This window comes from Fusarium mangiferae (assembly GCF_900044065.1).
Source record: "Fusarium mangiferae strain MRC7560 genome assembly, contig: FMAN_scaffold016, whole genome shotgun sequence".
NCBI lineage: Eukaryota > Fungi > Ascomycota > Sordariomycetes > Hypocreales > Nectriaceae > Fusarium > Fusarium mangiferae.
Window position 1 is genome coordinate 865195 of NW_024573936.1, and position 14619 is coordinate 879813.

The 14619-nt window shown below is 49.7% G+C and overlaps 5 protein-coding genes across 5 annotated transcripts; 2 read left to right on the top strand and 3 right to left on the bottom strand.

Annotated features, from left to right (window-relative positions):
* Positions 1–1456: 1456 nt before the first annotated feature.
* FMAN_10590 (uncharacterized protein) lies at positions 1457–2763 on the top strand (the record flags this gene model as incomplete). The annotated part of the gene is made up of 4 exons (XM_041823931.1): positions 1457–1826; positions 1887–2291; positions 2343–2495; positions 2546–2763. 4 exons carry the CDS (start codon positions 1457–1459, stop codon positions 2761–2763), a joined length of 1146 nt encoding a protein of 381 aa, XP_041689463.1.
* Positions 2764–3432: 669 nt separating this feature from the next.
* On the bottom strand, positions 3433–3691 carry FMAN_10589 (uncharacterized protein; the record flags this gene model as incomplete). The annotated part of the gene is made up of 2 exons (XM_041823932.1): positions 3433–3543; positions 3623–3691. 2 exons carry the CDS (start codon positions 3689–3691, stop codon positions 3433–3435), a joined length of 180 nt encoding a protein of 59 aa, XP_041689464.1.
* Positions 3692–4530: 839 nt separating this feature from the next.
* On the bottom strand, positions 4531–6387 carry FMAN_10588 (uncharacterized protein; the record flags this gene model as incomplete). The annotated part of the gene is made up of 1 exon (XM_041823935.1): positions 4531–6387. The coding sequence occupies one exon, from the start codon at positions 6385–6387 to the stop codon at positions 4531–4533; it is 1857 nt and encodes a 618-aa protein (XP_041689465.1).
* A 608-nt stretch (positions 6388–6995) lies between these two features.
* FMAN_10587 (putative methionine synthase) lies at positions 6996–9409 on the bottom strand (the record flags this gene model as incomplete). Its single annotated transcript, XM_041823936.1, has 3 exons — positions 6996–9065; positions 9125–9282; positions 9337–9409. The coding sequence occupies 3 exons, from the start codon at positions 9407–9409 to the stop codon at positions 6996–6998; spliced, it is 2301 nt and encodes a 766-aa protein (XP_041689466.1).
* A 1989-nt stretch (positions 9410–11398) lies between these two features.
* On the top strand, positions 11399–14563 carry FMAN_10586 (uncharacterized protein; the record flags this gene model as incomplete). The annotated part of the gene is made up of 2 exons (XM_041823937.1): positions 11399–12806; positions 12858–14563. 2 exons carry the CDS (start codon positions 11399–11401, stop codon positions 14561–14563), a joined length of 3114 nt encoding a protein of 1037 aa, XP_041689467.1.
* Between the last annotated feature and the right edge of the window lie 56 nt (positions 14564–14619).

Consider the following 14619-nt stretch of genomic DNA (forward strand, 5'->3'; position numbering starts at 1 on the left):
TGGTTGGTTTTATCCTGCCGAGTCAACTACTCTTTAAGGCATGATGCATAGCCAAATGTCTCGACGGCTGAATGCATCAAGAGGCGTCGATCTTGGGAGTTTTGAGGTCCTGGTGGTGGTGATCGTTTGTGAAGCACAAAATGGAGCGGCCAAAGAGAAGGCCTTTCGTGCTGAGGTTAACGCGGCTGTCCAACCCCAAATGATGCATCCTATGATTGCGGGGTGAGGATTTACAGTGGTTGTTATTGGGCGAACACAAAGTAAGGTAAGTAGCTAAGAGACGGTTGCAAGCTAATTGACCCGGACATTGAAGTCCGCTTGATGACATGGGATATCGGGTCATAATTTGGACACTGAGACTTTGGTTGTGTTATTGCATCCGCGGAAATGGGTCGACGGACATTATCTCGGCCGAGGAGTCAATAGCGAGAGTATTCGAGTCTTAATATTGGCAAGGATTCAATTTGAAGCGTTGGTGAAAGAAAGTCATAGTCGTAGTCGTAGTCGTAGTCGTAGTATAAAGTCAACTCAAGCATTTCCCCATAAACATGTGATGAACGCCCCCGGCCGGCAGATGATGTACCACTGAGATATAGCAGCTCGCAGCGAAGGGGAGGGATCAATTACAGGGCACGGAAGCTCTAAACGATCTTCGAAGAGGTGTCATCGAGGGGGAGCCAGGAACCAAGAAAGCGGTCGGATTGTGCCTTTGTTTGCTCGGTCAAACCCCGCGACCCTGAAACTTGAGGTGGGTGGGCTGTTCCTTCCCGGCCGAGGGGCTGTTTGATCTGGTTTGGTTTGGAAGTTTGACACCGAAGAAAAGTAGCGAGTCCGCAGGCATGACCCGTTCCCTCCCCCGCCTACGCATGCCGTCCTCCATTACCACTTCCTTCCCGTCAAGATCTACCTTACCTTTCCTACCAATTAACTCGCACCATAAGGTAAGGTCAGTTCCTGCTGCCCATACTAGATCAATCTCCACCTTTGGCCTCAGACCTTAATCCTTCAACTCTCCTCTTCTTATCTTTTCTCATTAATTGATCTTCTGTGTAAAGGAACTGCAATCATCAGCATCGTCGCTTCCGTTGTCGTCGCCGTCCTCTGCCGAGGGCACCCGGACGCCCGAGCCCGTGCAGAGACATAAGTCAAGAGCCGCCCACCACCGATATCCCGACGCCGCTCCGCCCCCCGACCTCCGATCTGGGTCCTCTAAACCCACCCGATCATCTTTTTCCATCCAAACGTCTCTGTACCTGTACTCGACTCTCCGGTGCCTCGCGTCTGAATGGACCCTACGGCTGCTCTCGATAGGCCGTGTTTCGACCGCGCCTCCAAATAAAGCTATACCTCGACTATATCTATATTCTACCTCTTGGGCTGCGCACGCCCGTGTCCTCTAGTCGGTGCTCCGGTTTGAGGTCCAATCGCTCTCTATCCCGGAGAACGGGAGGAAGCAATGACCACTGGAGCTAAATTGGCCCACCAAGATGTCACAGGCCATCAATCGCAATTGTCGTCACTATCTCCAGCAACAACTTCTGCCATCAGCATGCCTCTCGGCGCTGGAGGGCGACGCGATGGCGAGACCACGGCTTTGACTGCAACGGGTGCGGCCGTCTCTGCAGTACCGAAAAATAGCCCTTCCAACCGTTTTGTTAAACGTTACCGAACAGAAATCGCAGCCAGCTCTTCCAGCGTATTCTCTACCCTCGCCGCTTTCCCACTTGACAGCGTCAAGACTCGCATGCAGACCTACCACTACAATGGATTTCTCGACTGTGTTCGCAAAACATATCATGCTGAGAAGCTTGGCGGCTTCTTTCGAGGTATGTTACAGCCAATTGACAGGGTGTAGTCGGTCGCAATTGACTAACCCGACATTGCAGGCGTCACAGCACCGATGGCAAGTATAACGCTTGTCCGCACCGTCTCCTTTTCGATCTACCAACGTGCCAAATACTCTTATTCAGCTTGGGTTAAGCGGAACTTCGGCTTTGATATCATTGGCCATGTTAATCGCCCTGGCACATATCCGAATCTCTACTCGGTCGCATGCTTTGGCGCTGCTGGTGCGACCGCTGGCTCTTGTATAACCTTTCTCGCCTGTCCTTTCGAGCTCACCAAGCTCAGTGCGCAGGTCTCTGTACTGCTCGCTGAACGCGGTTCGACCAATAAAGGCAGTCACGCTGTGGCAGCTAGCTACCAAAATAAGGGCACCTTACGGACAATGGCGAACATCATAAAACACCGGGGTATTTTTGGTCTGTATACTGGCCTGAAGCTTCATCTCCGTGAGTGGCCGTTCGAATGATGTGGCTTCTGCACTGACTAACAATTTGCAGTTCGTGACACATTAGGCACTGCTATCTATTTTATGGTGTATGAAAGCGGAAAACAAATTGGAAATACATTGGCTGGCGATCATCCCAACAGTAACAAAGTGGCTGTTGTTGCCGCTGGCGGTATGTGTGGTTTAGTATCGTGGGCAATGATCTGTAAGATGAGCTGCACCTCATTGTGAATTCCCTTTACTCACAATTGACAGACCCGATCGATTCAGCCAAAAGCATCTACCAGCGAAACTCGTTACTCTATTCCAAAGGGGAAAAGGTCGAACCTGCGCCAAAGATCGAATTCTTCAAGCGTCATATGTACCGTGGCCTAGGAGTTTCTATGAGCCGGTCATGCGTTGTGAACGCCATATTTTTCTCGTCATTTGAGTTTGTCAAGAAGCACATCCATCAAATGGATGATGAGAATTAACTTGAACAGAATCTACCCAATTGCGTGTTGGTGGAATAAGTAGGAATATCAGGTGGTCAAGTGACTATTGGGAAAGGTATCTGTCGATTTGGATGGTTGGTAACCGGAACCCAATGCAGAAGCATGCATGCATTACGAATGGGCGTTTGGGAATTAGTGATTTATCTCCAGCTATCACATGTGGGTGGTTAGTTGTTCAGGGGTGTGTGATGACATGAATACTTCGAAACAGAAGACTGAAGTCTGAAAAGGACAGAAGACAACGGGAACACCAAATTGGCTGTCCTCAGGAATAAGAAATCTACTCATTTTATATTACTACTGCCACGTTCTGCTGAGCCTCTGACATCTAGCCTGCCGGTCAGACACCATGGACCTTATATAGAGCACATATGAAAGCCTCGTAGTCTCAAAATCTCTATAGACTTGGCTTGGAACAAGAATGGGCATCGCGGTGCTTCACAGAATCATTATGAGAAAGGAGTAAGTTATCAGAGGGGACATGTTTACCGAATCTAGTTCATCAAATTGTTGCCATTGAGTGATAAAGTAACCTCTATAGGTCACTTTCTAGGTAGACAAGAACCATTCCCTTTCCTTTCTTCACAACCGAATCGAATCTCCATCGATGCTCACCGATACCTCCGAAAGTCATTCGCATCCAACTTCTCACTTCTTCTGTTCTCCCTGTCCGTTGCCCTGCTTAGCCGCCTCATTGGCGTTCTTGTCAGCTGCAGCCTGAGCTCGAGAGTCAAAGCCGGTGTCCTTGCCATTCTTGGCCTTTTTTATGAGTGTAAGTATTTCTCTATATGTTTTGAGAGGACTGAATTGTATGCTGGGCATAGGGGAGAAGACTTACTTCGTTGGACTGGATCCGCGCCGCAGCATCCTTGGTCATGGGGTTGTTGGTTTTCTCGACGCCAGACATGATGAATGGTGAATTGAGTAGAAGATTTTGTTAAGTTTTGTGTGCGTGTATGTGTTGTGGAGTGCAGAGTAGTCGTAAGTAGATCAGAGTGGAGTGTGTTTGTGAAGTTGTTATTGTTGACGAGATGGAAAGATATCCAGAAGTGGGAGAGTCTGGGGTATTTATCCTTTTCCAGGAACGTTTCTCTCACTCTCACTCTCTCTCTCTCTCTCCCTGCTTGATGAGCATTCTTGATTTGACGTTCTTGTTTGTTAGTTCTCGCTTCTCATCGCTTCTTCTGGTCGTGATGCTGTCAGTCGTTTGCTCTAATTGCGGTTTGATCAGGCATACACCAAGCAGTAGCAGTCAAACAAAAGATGTTATGCTGGATCAACAACTTGCTCGATGCATAGAGACAAAAGCTGATGTTTTATACCATTTCATCTGTCTCAAGGCACAGGAGGTAGATGACAGAAGGGCTCTATTTCAACTCGGGGACTGGAGGCAGAATATACGCGCTGATAACAGCCACAACACAAATGAATGCACAGATTGCTGATTTACGTTGAATACAAGGTGATAATAAAAAAGTTTTTAATATAAATTCTACTGTAAGAAGAAGCAAGTAGTCTCTCATCATGATCCTAGCTACTATCACCCTGATGCCCATAATATGATTACCAGAACGCCATGCTTAATCAAGGCGGGTATCTTCGCCCACCACCTATAACTTCACCTCCCTGAGCAACGGATATCGAATGTGATCCAAGGCCATTCATAGACCAGATACAAGTCATACAACGCCATAAATGCAATCACCAAGCCACCATCCTCGCTGAGTCCCAAAAAGCCAACAGTCCTTACTCCTTACGCAAACACTTCAGCAAAGGCGCAATCCTCGACTTTTTGCTCAACCCGACTCGATAGACGGGTTTGTTGATGATTGCTGACAATCCCTTGGAGGGCGTTGAGCTTCTGCTTGGAATTGCTGGTTTCTCTGGTTTTTCTCCTTTCTCTTCTGTTGCTGCATCTGAAGCTTTCGACGCCGCGTCATCGTCCAAACTGGACACAGACTTGGCAAGGATGTTTGTGTCGGATTCCTTCAGGATAGAACTTTCTCGACTCTTGTTCTTCAGCGAGGGTTCCATCTCGCTTTCATCTGCTAGCTCATCTTTGCTTTCAGACTCATCAATGTCTATCTTGGGCTTTTTCTCTGGCCGCACAGCATCTTCAGATAGCGACGCATCGTTTGTAGATGCTGACGGATCAACTTTGGGACTCTCCTCCCTTGCGTCTGTTTGATCTGACTTTCTTGGTCTCCCACGCTTCTTCTTGGGTTTCGTGACAGGCGTGACAACCTCTGGTCGAGGTGAAGGTGCCTCTGGCATTGCTGTGGGCTCTTCCAGGGTCTTCTTCTTCGGCCGGCCCCTTGATTTCCTTGTCTTTGTTACCTTTTCAGGCTCATAATTATCAAGAGCATCTTCTTGCATGGCTGGAGGCTCCGGTTGTTCTGGTTGCTGTTCATGCATAGTCTTGTCATTTGCAGGCTTGGGTGAGTCACCGTTCCTTATTTGCTCTAGTTGTCTCGTTGCTTTTTGTTTGGGAGGCGAATCGATGGCGGAGGTGACGTCAGGAGATGAATCCCATCTGTTTCCAGTGGCTTGTCCGATTGCTGCTCTGTTTGGGTCCATCACACTTGAAGGCGGAGGAGGAGCGGTACTCATAAGATAATGAGCATGGCTTCTGGGAGTGTTGATGTTTGTTGCATCTCCGCTTGACGCAAGATTGATTTCGAACTGACGGATCGGAGGGAGTTGGTGATTCTGGCTGTCACTAGAAGGCAATTGCACACTCTCGTACTCCAGCTTCTGGGCATCAGTAAGCGGGTTTGTGGTAATGAAGAAAGAATCGTCTTGATTGACTGGCAATGTTGGCGGGAGCATGCTCGGTGTTGGCGCTGGCTGGGATTCATGGTTGCTATCCCTTTTAGCCATGAAAATGAAGGGGAATACCAAGTCGACATCGTTAGAACCTTGGAAAGACGGTTCTGGATGACTGACTTTTCTACGCTTCTTGCCTGAAGGTGAACCATCTGATCGCCCAGCCTTTGAGCTTGGAGTCTTTCCTAGTTTGTCCAGCTCTTGCGCGTGACGAGAGTCAGAGGTGGAATCAGACTGAGCCTTCAAACTCTTGACCTTGAGTTTTATCTTAGGTCTAACAGGGCGCTCATCAGGTGAACTTGGTACATCCCACATATCGTCCATAACAGCCATGGGTGCTTTTCTTCTGCCTGGTGTCGAGGCCTGGGTCCATTCATCTGAACCGTTTCCGTTGGTGTGTCCTCTTTTTGTTGCCTGATCCCTTTCAGACGGTACTGAGGAGGGTTCAATAAGTCCCGTTACCGTTCTTTTGAAAGGTGCTGGTGTTGTCATCTCAGAGCTTGAGACTGAATGTTGATCTTGATCATGTGATCTGGCTGTCGGCTCTGGAACATATCCACGGGCTGCATCATTCTGCTCATTGTAAATATTTTGAAAGAATGACGGGTTTGTTGATGTCGTCGCACGGCTTACACCTCCAGAAGAAACATTTGCAGCTTCAGTCTGAGCTTCAATCTCGGCTGGTCCAAATGACAATGGTGCCTGTATATTTGGAGGCGGAGAAAAGCTGCCATCCTCACCTTCATCGTCAGAATCAAGTATTACGATCGGAGGCATCCTGGCGAGTAGTGACGCATCGCTTCAGAGGTCACATGTGGTGATGAATCCTCAATATTGAAGAACGTTAAGCCTAAATTGACATCGTCGCTTGAAAGACAAGGATAACAAAAGAAGCGCGTTGTGACGTGGGGCTCGATAGCTCACTACGCGTGGGCACGTGATGAGTTCCAACCTCACTTCATCAGACCAAAACACTATGACTCCAACGTTGGGGATGTCATTTACAATACCTACACAAACATTCATCTATTTGTTTAACATGGCAACCAGTCACAGCAATTGTAGAGAAGGAACAAAAGTTTCATCATCATCATCATGAAAAATAGGTCAATTTGTTGATTTTAGACCCTCATCTGCTCCCAATCGGGAGGGTATATGCAAATGTTGAATGCTCGCCAAACCAGCCGTACCCAGATCCTAATCCACAGGTTAACTTTTAGGATTTTACCACAAACATATCTGGTCCATTTTTTTAGGCCAGTCCCAAACGCCGATGTTGAAATCGTAGCTGTTTTGAAGAACAGCCTCCACAAAAATGCTATTAACACAATCCTCATACGCCTTCATCACCGTCATCAACCTCTTATACAATTATGGGTTGGCATTTATTTGGCGTACTTGGCACGGAAGTACTTGGCCGCGTTAACCATGTTGGCAAGCGCCTCCTTGGTCTCCTTCCACTGACGGGTCTTGAGACCACAGTCAGGGTCGATCCAGAGCTGCTCGGGCTTAAGGAACTGAAGCATCTCCTCGATGCGGTCCTTGATCTCCTGCTCGCTGGGGACACGGGGAGAGTGGATGTCGTAGACACCAGGTCCGATGTGGCGGGGGTACTCAGAGTCGACGAAGACCCGGAGGAGTTTGGCATCAGACTTGCTGTTCTCAATGGACAGAACGTCAGCATCGAGGGCAGCGATGGCGTGGAAGAAGTCCTGGAACTCAGAGTAACAGAAGTGGGAGTGGATCTGAGTGGCGTCCTCAACACCGGCGGTGGAGAGGCGGAAAGCCTGGACGGCCCACTTGAGGTAGGCATCACGCTCCTCACCGGAGCGGAGTGGGAGACCCTCACGGAGAGCGGGCTCATCGACCTGGATGACGTCGATGCCGGCCTTCTCAAGGTCGACGACCTCGTCACGGAGGGCAAGGGCAAGCTGCTCAGCCTGGACGGACTGGTGGACGTCGTCACGAGGGAAAGACCATCGAAGGCAGGTGACGGGGCCAGTAAGCATACCCTTCATGGGCTTCTTGGAGACCGAGACGGCGTACTTGGACTCCTTAACGGTCATGGGCTGAGGTCGAGAGATGTCACCGACGATGATGGGGGGTCGGACGCATCGAGAACCATAGGACTGAACCCAGGCGTGTGTGGTGAAAGCATAACCCTGGAATCGCTCACCGAAGAACTGGACCATGTCGTTACGCTCAGGCTCGCCGTGGACAAAGACATCGAGGTCAAGCTCCTCTTGGATCTTGATGTTCTCCTCGATCTCCTTCTCAATGAAGCGGTCGTACTCCTCAGCAGTGATCTCACCCTTGGTGAACTTGTTTCGCTGAACTCGGATCTCCTTGGTCTGGGGGAAAGATCCGATAGTGGTAGTGGGGAAGAGGGGAAGGTTCAGCTTCTTCTGCTGCTGGCTGATACGGGTAGTGAACTCGCTCTTGCGCTCGTAGTCCTTCTGGGTGACCTTAGACTGGCGCTCCTTGACCTGAGGGTCGTTGGTTCGGGGAGAGTCGGCACGAGCCTTGATGGACTTGGCGTTAGCCTCAAGCTGCTCGCGGACGGAGGCAGGGCCCTCAGTGACGGCCTTGGCAATGAGAGCAATCTCAGAAGCCTTCTCAGTGGCGAAAGAGAACCAGTCGGCAATCTCGGGGTCCAGCTTCTTCTCGCTGGCAAGAGTGTGAGGGGTGTGGAGGAGAGAGCTGGAGGTGGCAGCGATGACACGGTCCTTGCCGAGCTTCTGGATAGCGGTCTCAACGGTCTCGATAGCACGCTTCAGGTTGGTCTTCCAGATGTTGCGGCCGTCGACAACACCAGCAGAGAGGATGGTGTTGGAGCCGAGAGCACCGAGAACCTTCTCGAGCTGCTCGGGGTTGCGGACAAGGTCGATGTGGACACCATAGACGTCCTTGGGGAGGAGGTCGAGGTTGTGGACGATGTCACCGAAGTAGGTAGTGAAGACAATCTTGGGGATCTTGTCACCAAGGCTGGCGAACTTCTCATAGGCGGGCTTGAAGGCATCCTTGGTCTTCTGGGGAAGATCGAAGACGAGGACAGGCTCATCAATCTGGACAGTCTCGGCACCAGCCTCCTTCAGCTGGGTGAGGATCTGCTCATAGACGGGGAGGAGCTTCTCGAGAAGGTCGATGGGCTCGACAGACTGGCCACGGTCGGCCTTGCCGAGGTGGAGGAAAGAGACAGGACCAACGAGGACAGGACGGGTGGTGATGCCAGCGTCCTTAGCCTCCTTGAACTCAGCAACGGCCTTGGGGCTGTCAGTGAGCTTGAAGGTCTGGTTGTCCTGGAGAGTAGGCTTGACGTAGTGGTAATTGGAGTCGAACCACTTGACCATCTCCAGAGAGGGGACATCGATACCCTCCTTCTGGTGACCACGGCCCATGGCGAAGTACTGGTCAATGGGGTCAAGGCCATCCTTGGTGTATCGCTCGGGAACAGCCTAAAGGATGTGGGTCAGCAAATGTTGTTCTATGACTCCAAGTTGAGGGAGATACGTACACCGAAGTCCTGGATCTGGTGGAGGACCTGGTCGTAGAGGGCGAAGTCGTTACTGGGAATGATGTCGACGCCGGCATCCTGCTGGATCTTCCAGTGAGCAAGACGGAGGCGCTTGGCCTCAGCGAGGAGGTCGGACTGAGAGATCTTTCCACCCCAGTCTAAAGTTTGATTAGTCGATGATGACACGAGTCAGAGATTTGCGGAAGACTGACAAGCTTCGGTGGCCTTCTTCAGGTCACGGTTAACACCCATACGGGGGAAACCGAGGATAGCGGACTGAACCATCTTTGCGGTTGATTCAACTGCTTCTTCTAATTCTTGATTTGGGTATAACTGTTGTTGTCAAGTTAGTCTTTTATTCTGAAGTTCTGGTTGAGAGCACGGTGCAGGCGGGGGTGACAGCGGGGAGAGGGGCGGAGGAAATCGAGCAGGGCTGGACTGGACTGGATGGATGGAGGGGAGCTGGCGGGGAGTTGAGAAAGGCGGAAGAACTGTGAAGAGCTTCACGTACAAAGTGGTCAAGAGCCCCTGTCTGTGCCAAATTGGATCAATTGAAAGATCCTTTTCGAGATAGAGCAAAGGGAAAGAGTAAGATGAAGAAGAGAGGAAAAGGGAAGGGAAGAAAAATTGGGAGTCGAGAGTAGAAGAACGTTTTGAGCTTGCTCAGACGAAAAATCAGAGGGGACCAACCAAGCCAGGCCGAAAGCGGGGGAGGGGTAAAAAAGTGGTCAAGGAAAGCTACGCCGCTGATTTGATTGGCGCCGGAGCACTCGAGATATCTTACACCATTCGTCTACCCACTCCATTCACCGATAAGTGAAGGAGTAGCTTACCTGCCACTGACGGCCACTCTAGCCACTACCACTGTTACTACATACTACTGCTACGGTGCTACCTACGGGACTGTACGACCTTAGGGGAGGAAAGAAAACACAGGACCTCAATCCTAAATGACAAAAAGACTTAGGTAATATAGCCTAAGTTTAGGATAACTTTTGCTAAGTTTATTTTGACACCCTACAGTAAGGTTTGCCGTTTTCTTTACCCCCGAGGACAACTCAGGCGGAAGCCTCTAACAACATCCACCTCGAATCTCACGTATTCGTACTTAGCGTATGAGGCGGTTGGTTAATCGGAGGAGGCGGTTGCCGGAGTGGATTTTCAGGGCCCTTTCCACGGCTCACGGGCTGTCGGTGGGCGCTAATGGAGGGGCAGTTTGCAGCAGCTCTGCAGCTTGTGGCAGGGGTATTCACCGTTCTCGCAGGGCACAATGGGGCTAGTACGCCTCAATGAATCTTTGCTCGGCTCCCGAATTGCGTGCTTGAATGTCAATCACCTCATCAACCAATTTTCTCTTCTCTCAGGAGCTACAATGGAGCAAAGGAAGCAGGAAGAAGTGTTGAGGCCAATTTCTACCTCGCCGCAGATCGGCCTTTGGCGTCGTTTTGCAACCCACTTTGTTGAAAGATCGACCATTCGTAGCCTCCAACAGAAGGACGTGTCCTAATTTTTCGTTCAACGGTGTCGGATTTTCCTACTCTTGGTTTGCAACAGCCTATCGTACTGGAGACCGACCACGTGCTTTAGCGTTGTGTTGTTGTGATGTTGTAGGAATTGCGCTTACACCGGAAATTTTCGGAGTTTGGAGGATTTGGACTACGTACATATGACAAGCCAAGATGCATCAAGGAGAGTGCCGAAAACTTGATATATTTTCAAGAAGATGTATCCACTAGAAAACTGTTTAATTGCTCTACGAAAAATCTTATTCTTCACTGTCTACTTACGCGACTCATACCAGGAAAGATAATAATATGGTACGGCTCCAGGTTAGGTAGGTGTGTCGTGTTGTTTATGATCAAGAGAGATCTGATGCTCAAAAACACACAGCAGTAACAATGTCGATTGAGAAAGTCAAAACAGCATGATGAAAGGTCGGGTCGTTGTCTCCTTCTCCAAAAGTTCGCAGAATGGATCGGTCAAGTGATTTTGACTCTCCAGGTCCATGCTGACCTCGTGGTGACTGCGTTGCACCTTCCAATGAACAAGCGCTAGGGAGACGGATAGGAAGGAACAGATATGGAAGTCGCGATGGCCTCAATGGAACCAAACGCTACCAGGCTTCCACCCGATCTCTCCAGGAAGATGCAATCCTGTTTCATCAACACGTTTCATTTTGGACGACCCTCATGACTTCTTTCTTTTGGTGACTGACCCTTCACTACTTTTTGGTCGTTTCTTGGAAGAGTACCCCTATCCCCCCAAGCCTTACTAATGCCTTCCTTCAACCTCTCAAAACTCCTTTGTTGTTGCAAGATCCCAAAACGCCGTAAGCAGAATTCGGAATCTACAGTAAACGATGTAGCTCTCCAGCCAATTCCTGTTCTGGCCCCTCCTGCTGAGGAAGAACACCAAGAAACCAGTGAGAAGAACCGACAGTCCATCATAGGCTTGCCAAACACAGCTTGGGCAATGCCAATACGGAATAGTTCTTTCGAGAGTGGCTCTGTCATACGTCAGCATGTGGATGACGACGATTCAGATTCAGATCAAGATCGAGCGCAACCAGCAAAAAAGTCCAGCACTGCGTTTGATAGTGTACGCAACAAGCTCATTCGCACCATCTCACATAGTAACAATGGAGACCATCCATCCCATGTTTCTGTTGGGAACAGTGAAGAGGAGATTGCACGCAGAGCCGAATTGAAGCGCATCATGCACCAAAGGATTCAGGATGAACTAAAGTCGGATGAGTCGGATGGTCAGATTGAGAGTAAACCCGCGAACAGTAGCCAGTGTATGGTTTCAGTCGTTGATTTGACGTTGCCTAACTCTGGACCCCGAGATGCTATTGAATTCGGCGTTAGCAAGTCTTCTTCTCGCAATGGACATTCTACCCCATTCGACTTGGATCAGGCCGATCAGGACACGCAACAAGACAGTCGAGTTTCTCAACAAGGTGAAAATAAACCACAAGAAACATTTTCACAGACATCAGAGTCAATTAACGGCGCTGATGATTGGAGACAAGATGACGTGCATCCAAGACTCTCCCCTTCTTACCCCATGAGGCACGTTCCAGCGAGCGAAGACGGCGACTTCACACATTCTCAGAAATCTTTCCAGCTGTCAAACGGCACTGGGCGTCTCGACCGTATTCTGGGACCAGACAGCAGCTTCAACAGCCGTCATGCTTCTTCAGGAGATGGGCATTCTGCTCTTGGCGTATGGCTCATAGCCCAAGGTCTCCGCTCAAGAGACAACTCAACTCTTTTCCTTGACGAAGAAGATGAACTTGAACCAACTGAAGACACCAAGCTAACTGATTACAATACTTCTTCACTAACACGGGCGGAGGGGGACCATGTCCAAGAGACTCGAGAGACAACAGCAAATGGAAATCCGAATATACCCCATGAACCAACCATTATTGACATACCGAACACGGTGGAAACATACTCTCGGTCCAATTTTAAGGCAAATACCGATCGCTACGAAATATCAAGCCTATCTGGAGAGTTGCCATGGGGCCCTACTGTAACAGCGCTTCTCAATTCATTTACCGACAACACGTCTTCAAGTGACCCATCAAAGTTACATCCTAGCCCAATGCGATCTCAGCAGAATCTTTATAAACTTGACCCCAAGGACCTGGATAGCATGGAGTTATCTCCATTTAAATGTAAGTGATTTCAAACTACCACTTTTCAACGACGACTAACATTGTGAAAAGGGCGAAGCCATACTTCTTCCCAAGACCAGGAAAATACAAATGACCAGAAATCCAAGAGTGTGAATATCGGCGTGCCCCAGATAAAGTCCCAGTCTTATGGAAACTTTCACTACGTTGAATTTCCAGTGAAGCCTCCACAAGACACGGCCTCCTTGGCTCAATCAGAATCTGCCAGCTTCCTGCAACGTGAGGCTGAGCTCGGGTCCATTAGGCGACGTTTCAGTGAAGCATTAGCACTAAAGAAACCAGAGAAAAGAGTGGTAACCCGTTTCCGTGAGGAGTTTTCCGAATCTTCGCTGCCACCAACTGTCCATAAATCCTTTAGAAGCAAGATCCAGCTGGCAATTCCGAGCCACCTGAGGGCGAAGTCCGATGGCATTGACCTCCGACACAAAGGTGGCTCTTCTGGGCCACCCAAAGGGCAAAATTACCTGCTCATCCCTGTGGAAAGATTAGGAGGGCACGAAAGAGAAGCGAGTGACAGGTCAAAGGGTCGTGCGAACTTGAGCATTCGACCTCACATGAGTCGGCTGCCTACCGAGGAGTATCAGAAGCCAGGATTAGAGCGCCGAGAGAGCGCAACAGACCTGTGGCAACGGGCCATCAGACTTGAAGCTGAGAGAAGGCACAGTAGTAGTATCCATTTAAGCACAGCAAAGCCGAGCCAGAGAAGTCAGTCCTCCAACAGATCACTGAATGAACCCGGAGCATCTAGAAATAGCACCAGAAGTGTCTCGGATACGGGACGAGAGGTCTCTCAACTAACTCCCACAACGGATGAGCTATCCTCGCCAGGGAACTCAAAGTGGCTGATTGAGCGCTGGGTTGCCACAATGCGACCTAGGATAGGGGAATCAGCTGGAGACCTGAGGTCAACACGACTCACAGAGCCTCCAAAGTCTTGGTCCAGATTCCCGTCCCACAACAGAGAGGAGAGGAATAAGAACGCGACAGATAGAGACCGGGTGCACCCTAGAGATTTTGCGGTCAAGCATATGACGTCTGAAGGTCAGATTAGATGGGCCACAGATGCGCCCCTTGATGAGGCAGAGCAGCGTGCACGTACTCTGCCACGGTCTTTTTCAAACAAATTTGGTAAGCTGGTCAAGTCAAAGATGGGACGGATTATCCCATCAAAAGGTCTTAGACATCGTGTCAGTCAAGGTCATTTCAAACAACATGCTGCCTTAAGTTCAGCTTGTATGGAATATCCCGAAATGGGGATTCGCCCTTCCGAATCTGGATATACCGAGCTTCAAGCACTGGGGAGAGAGATCAGCAACATGAAGGGGGAGCCTCACCTACACGTCCCGGGCAGGGAGCTGTCGAAGCCACAGTCTTCCAGAAGCTTGGGTGATAGAGTAGTTGCTTTGATGCACGAAGCAATTGGTCAACGACATTCGAAACACGACGAAGTTGCCGAAGTCGCCGAGTACCCAACAGTCCCGCTTACACCAAGCGTGGTCAGAGAGAGTATTGCTGCAACAGATGTATTTGTCACACCGAGAAGTCGATTTTCGAATGATGCCATGGACGGAGAAACAAGAACTGGGACAGGAGCAGAATCAAACAAGGTGGAAGACCAGAAGACACCGCTAACGGGACCCGAGAGTATCAGGGACGCTCCCCTGAGCAATTCCTCAACCAATATCAAAGACGTGGAACCTCAAACTCAACTTCACACCCCCGAAAAGGGCTCGGCTTAACCGTAGCAGTCTGTTTAAAAGAAACCCAATTTATTACTACGGCTATATTGGCCGGC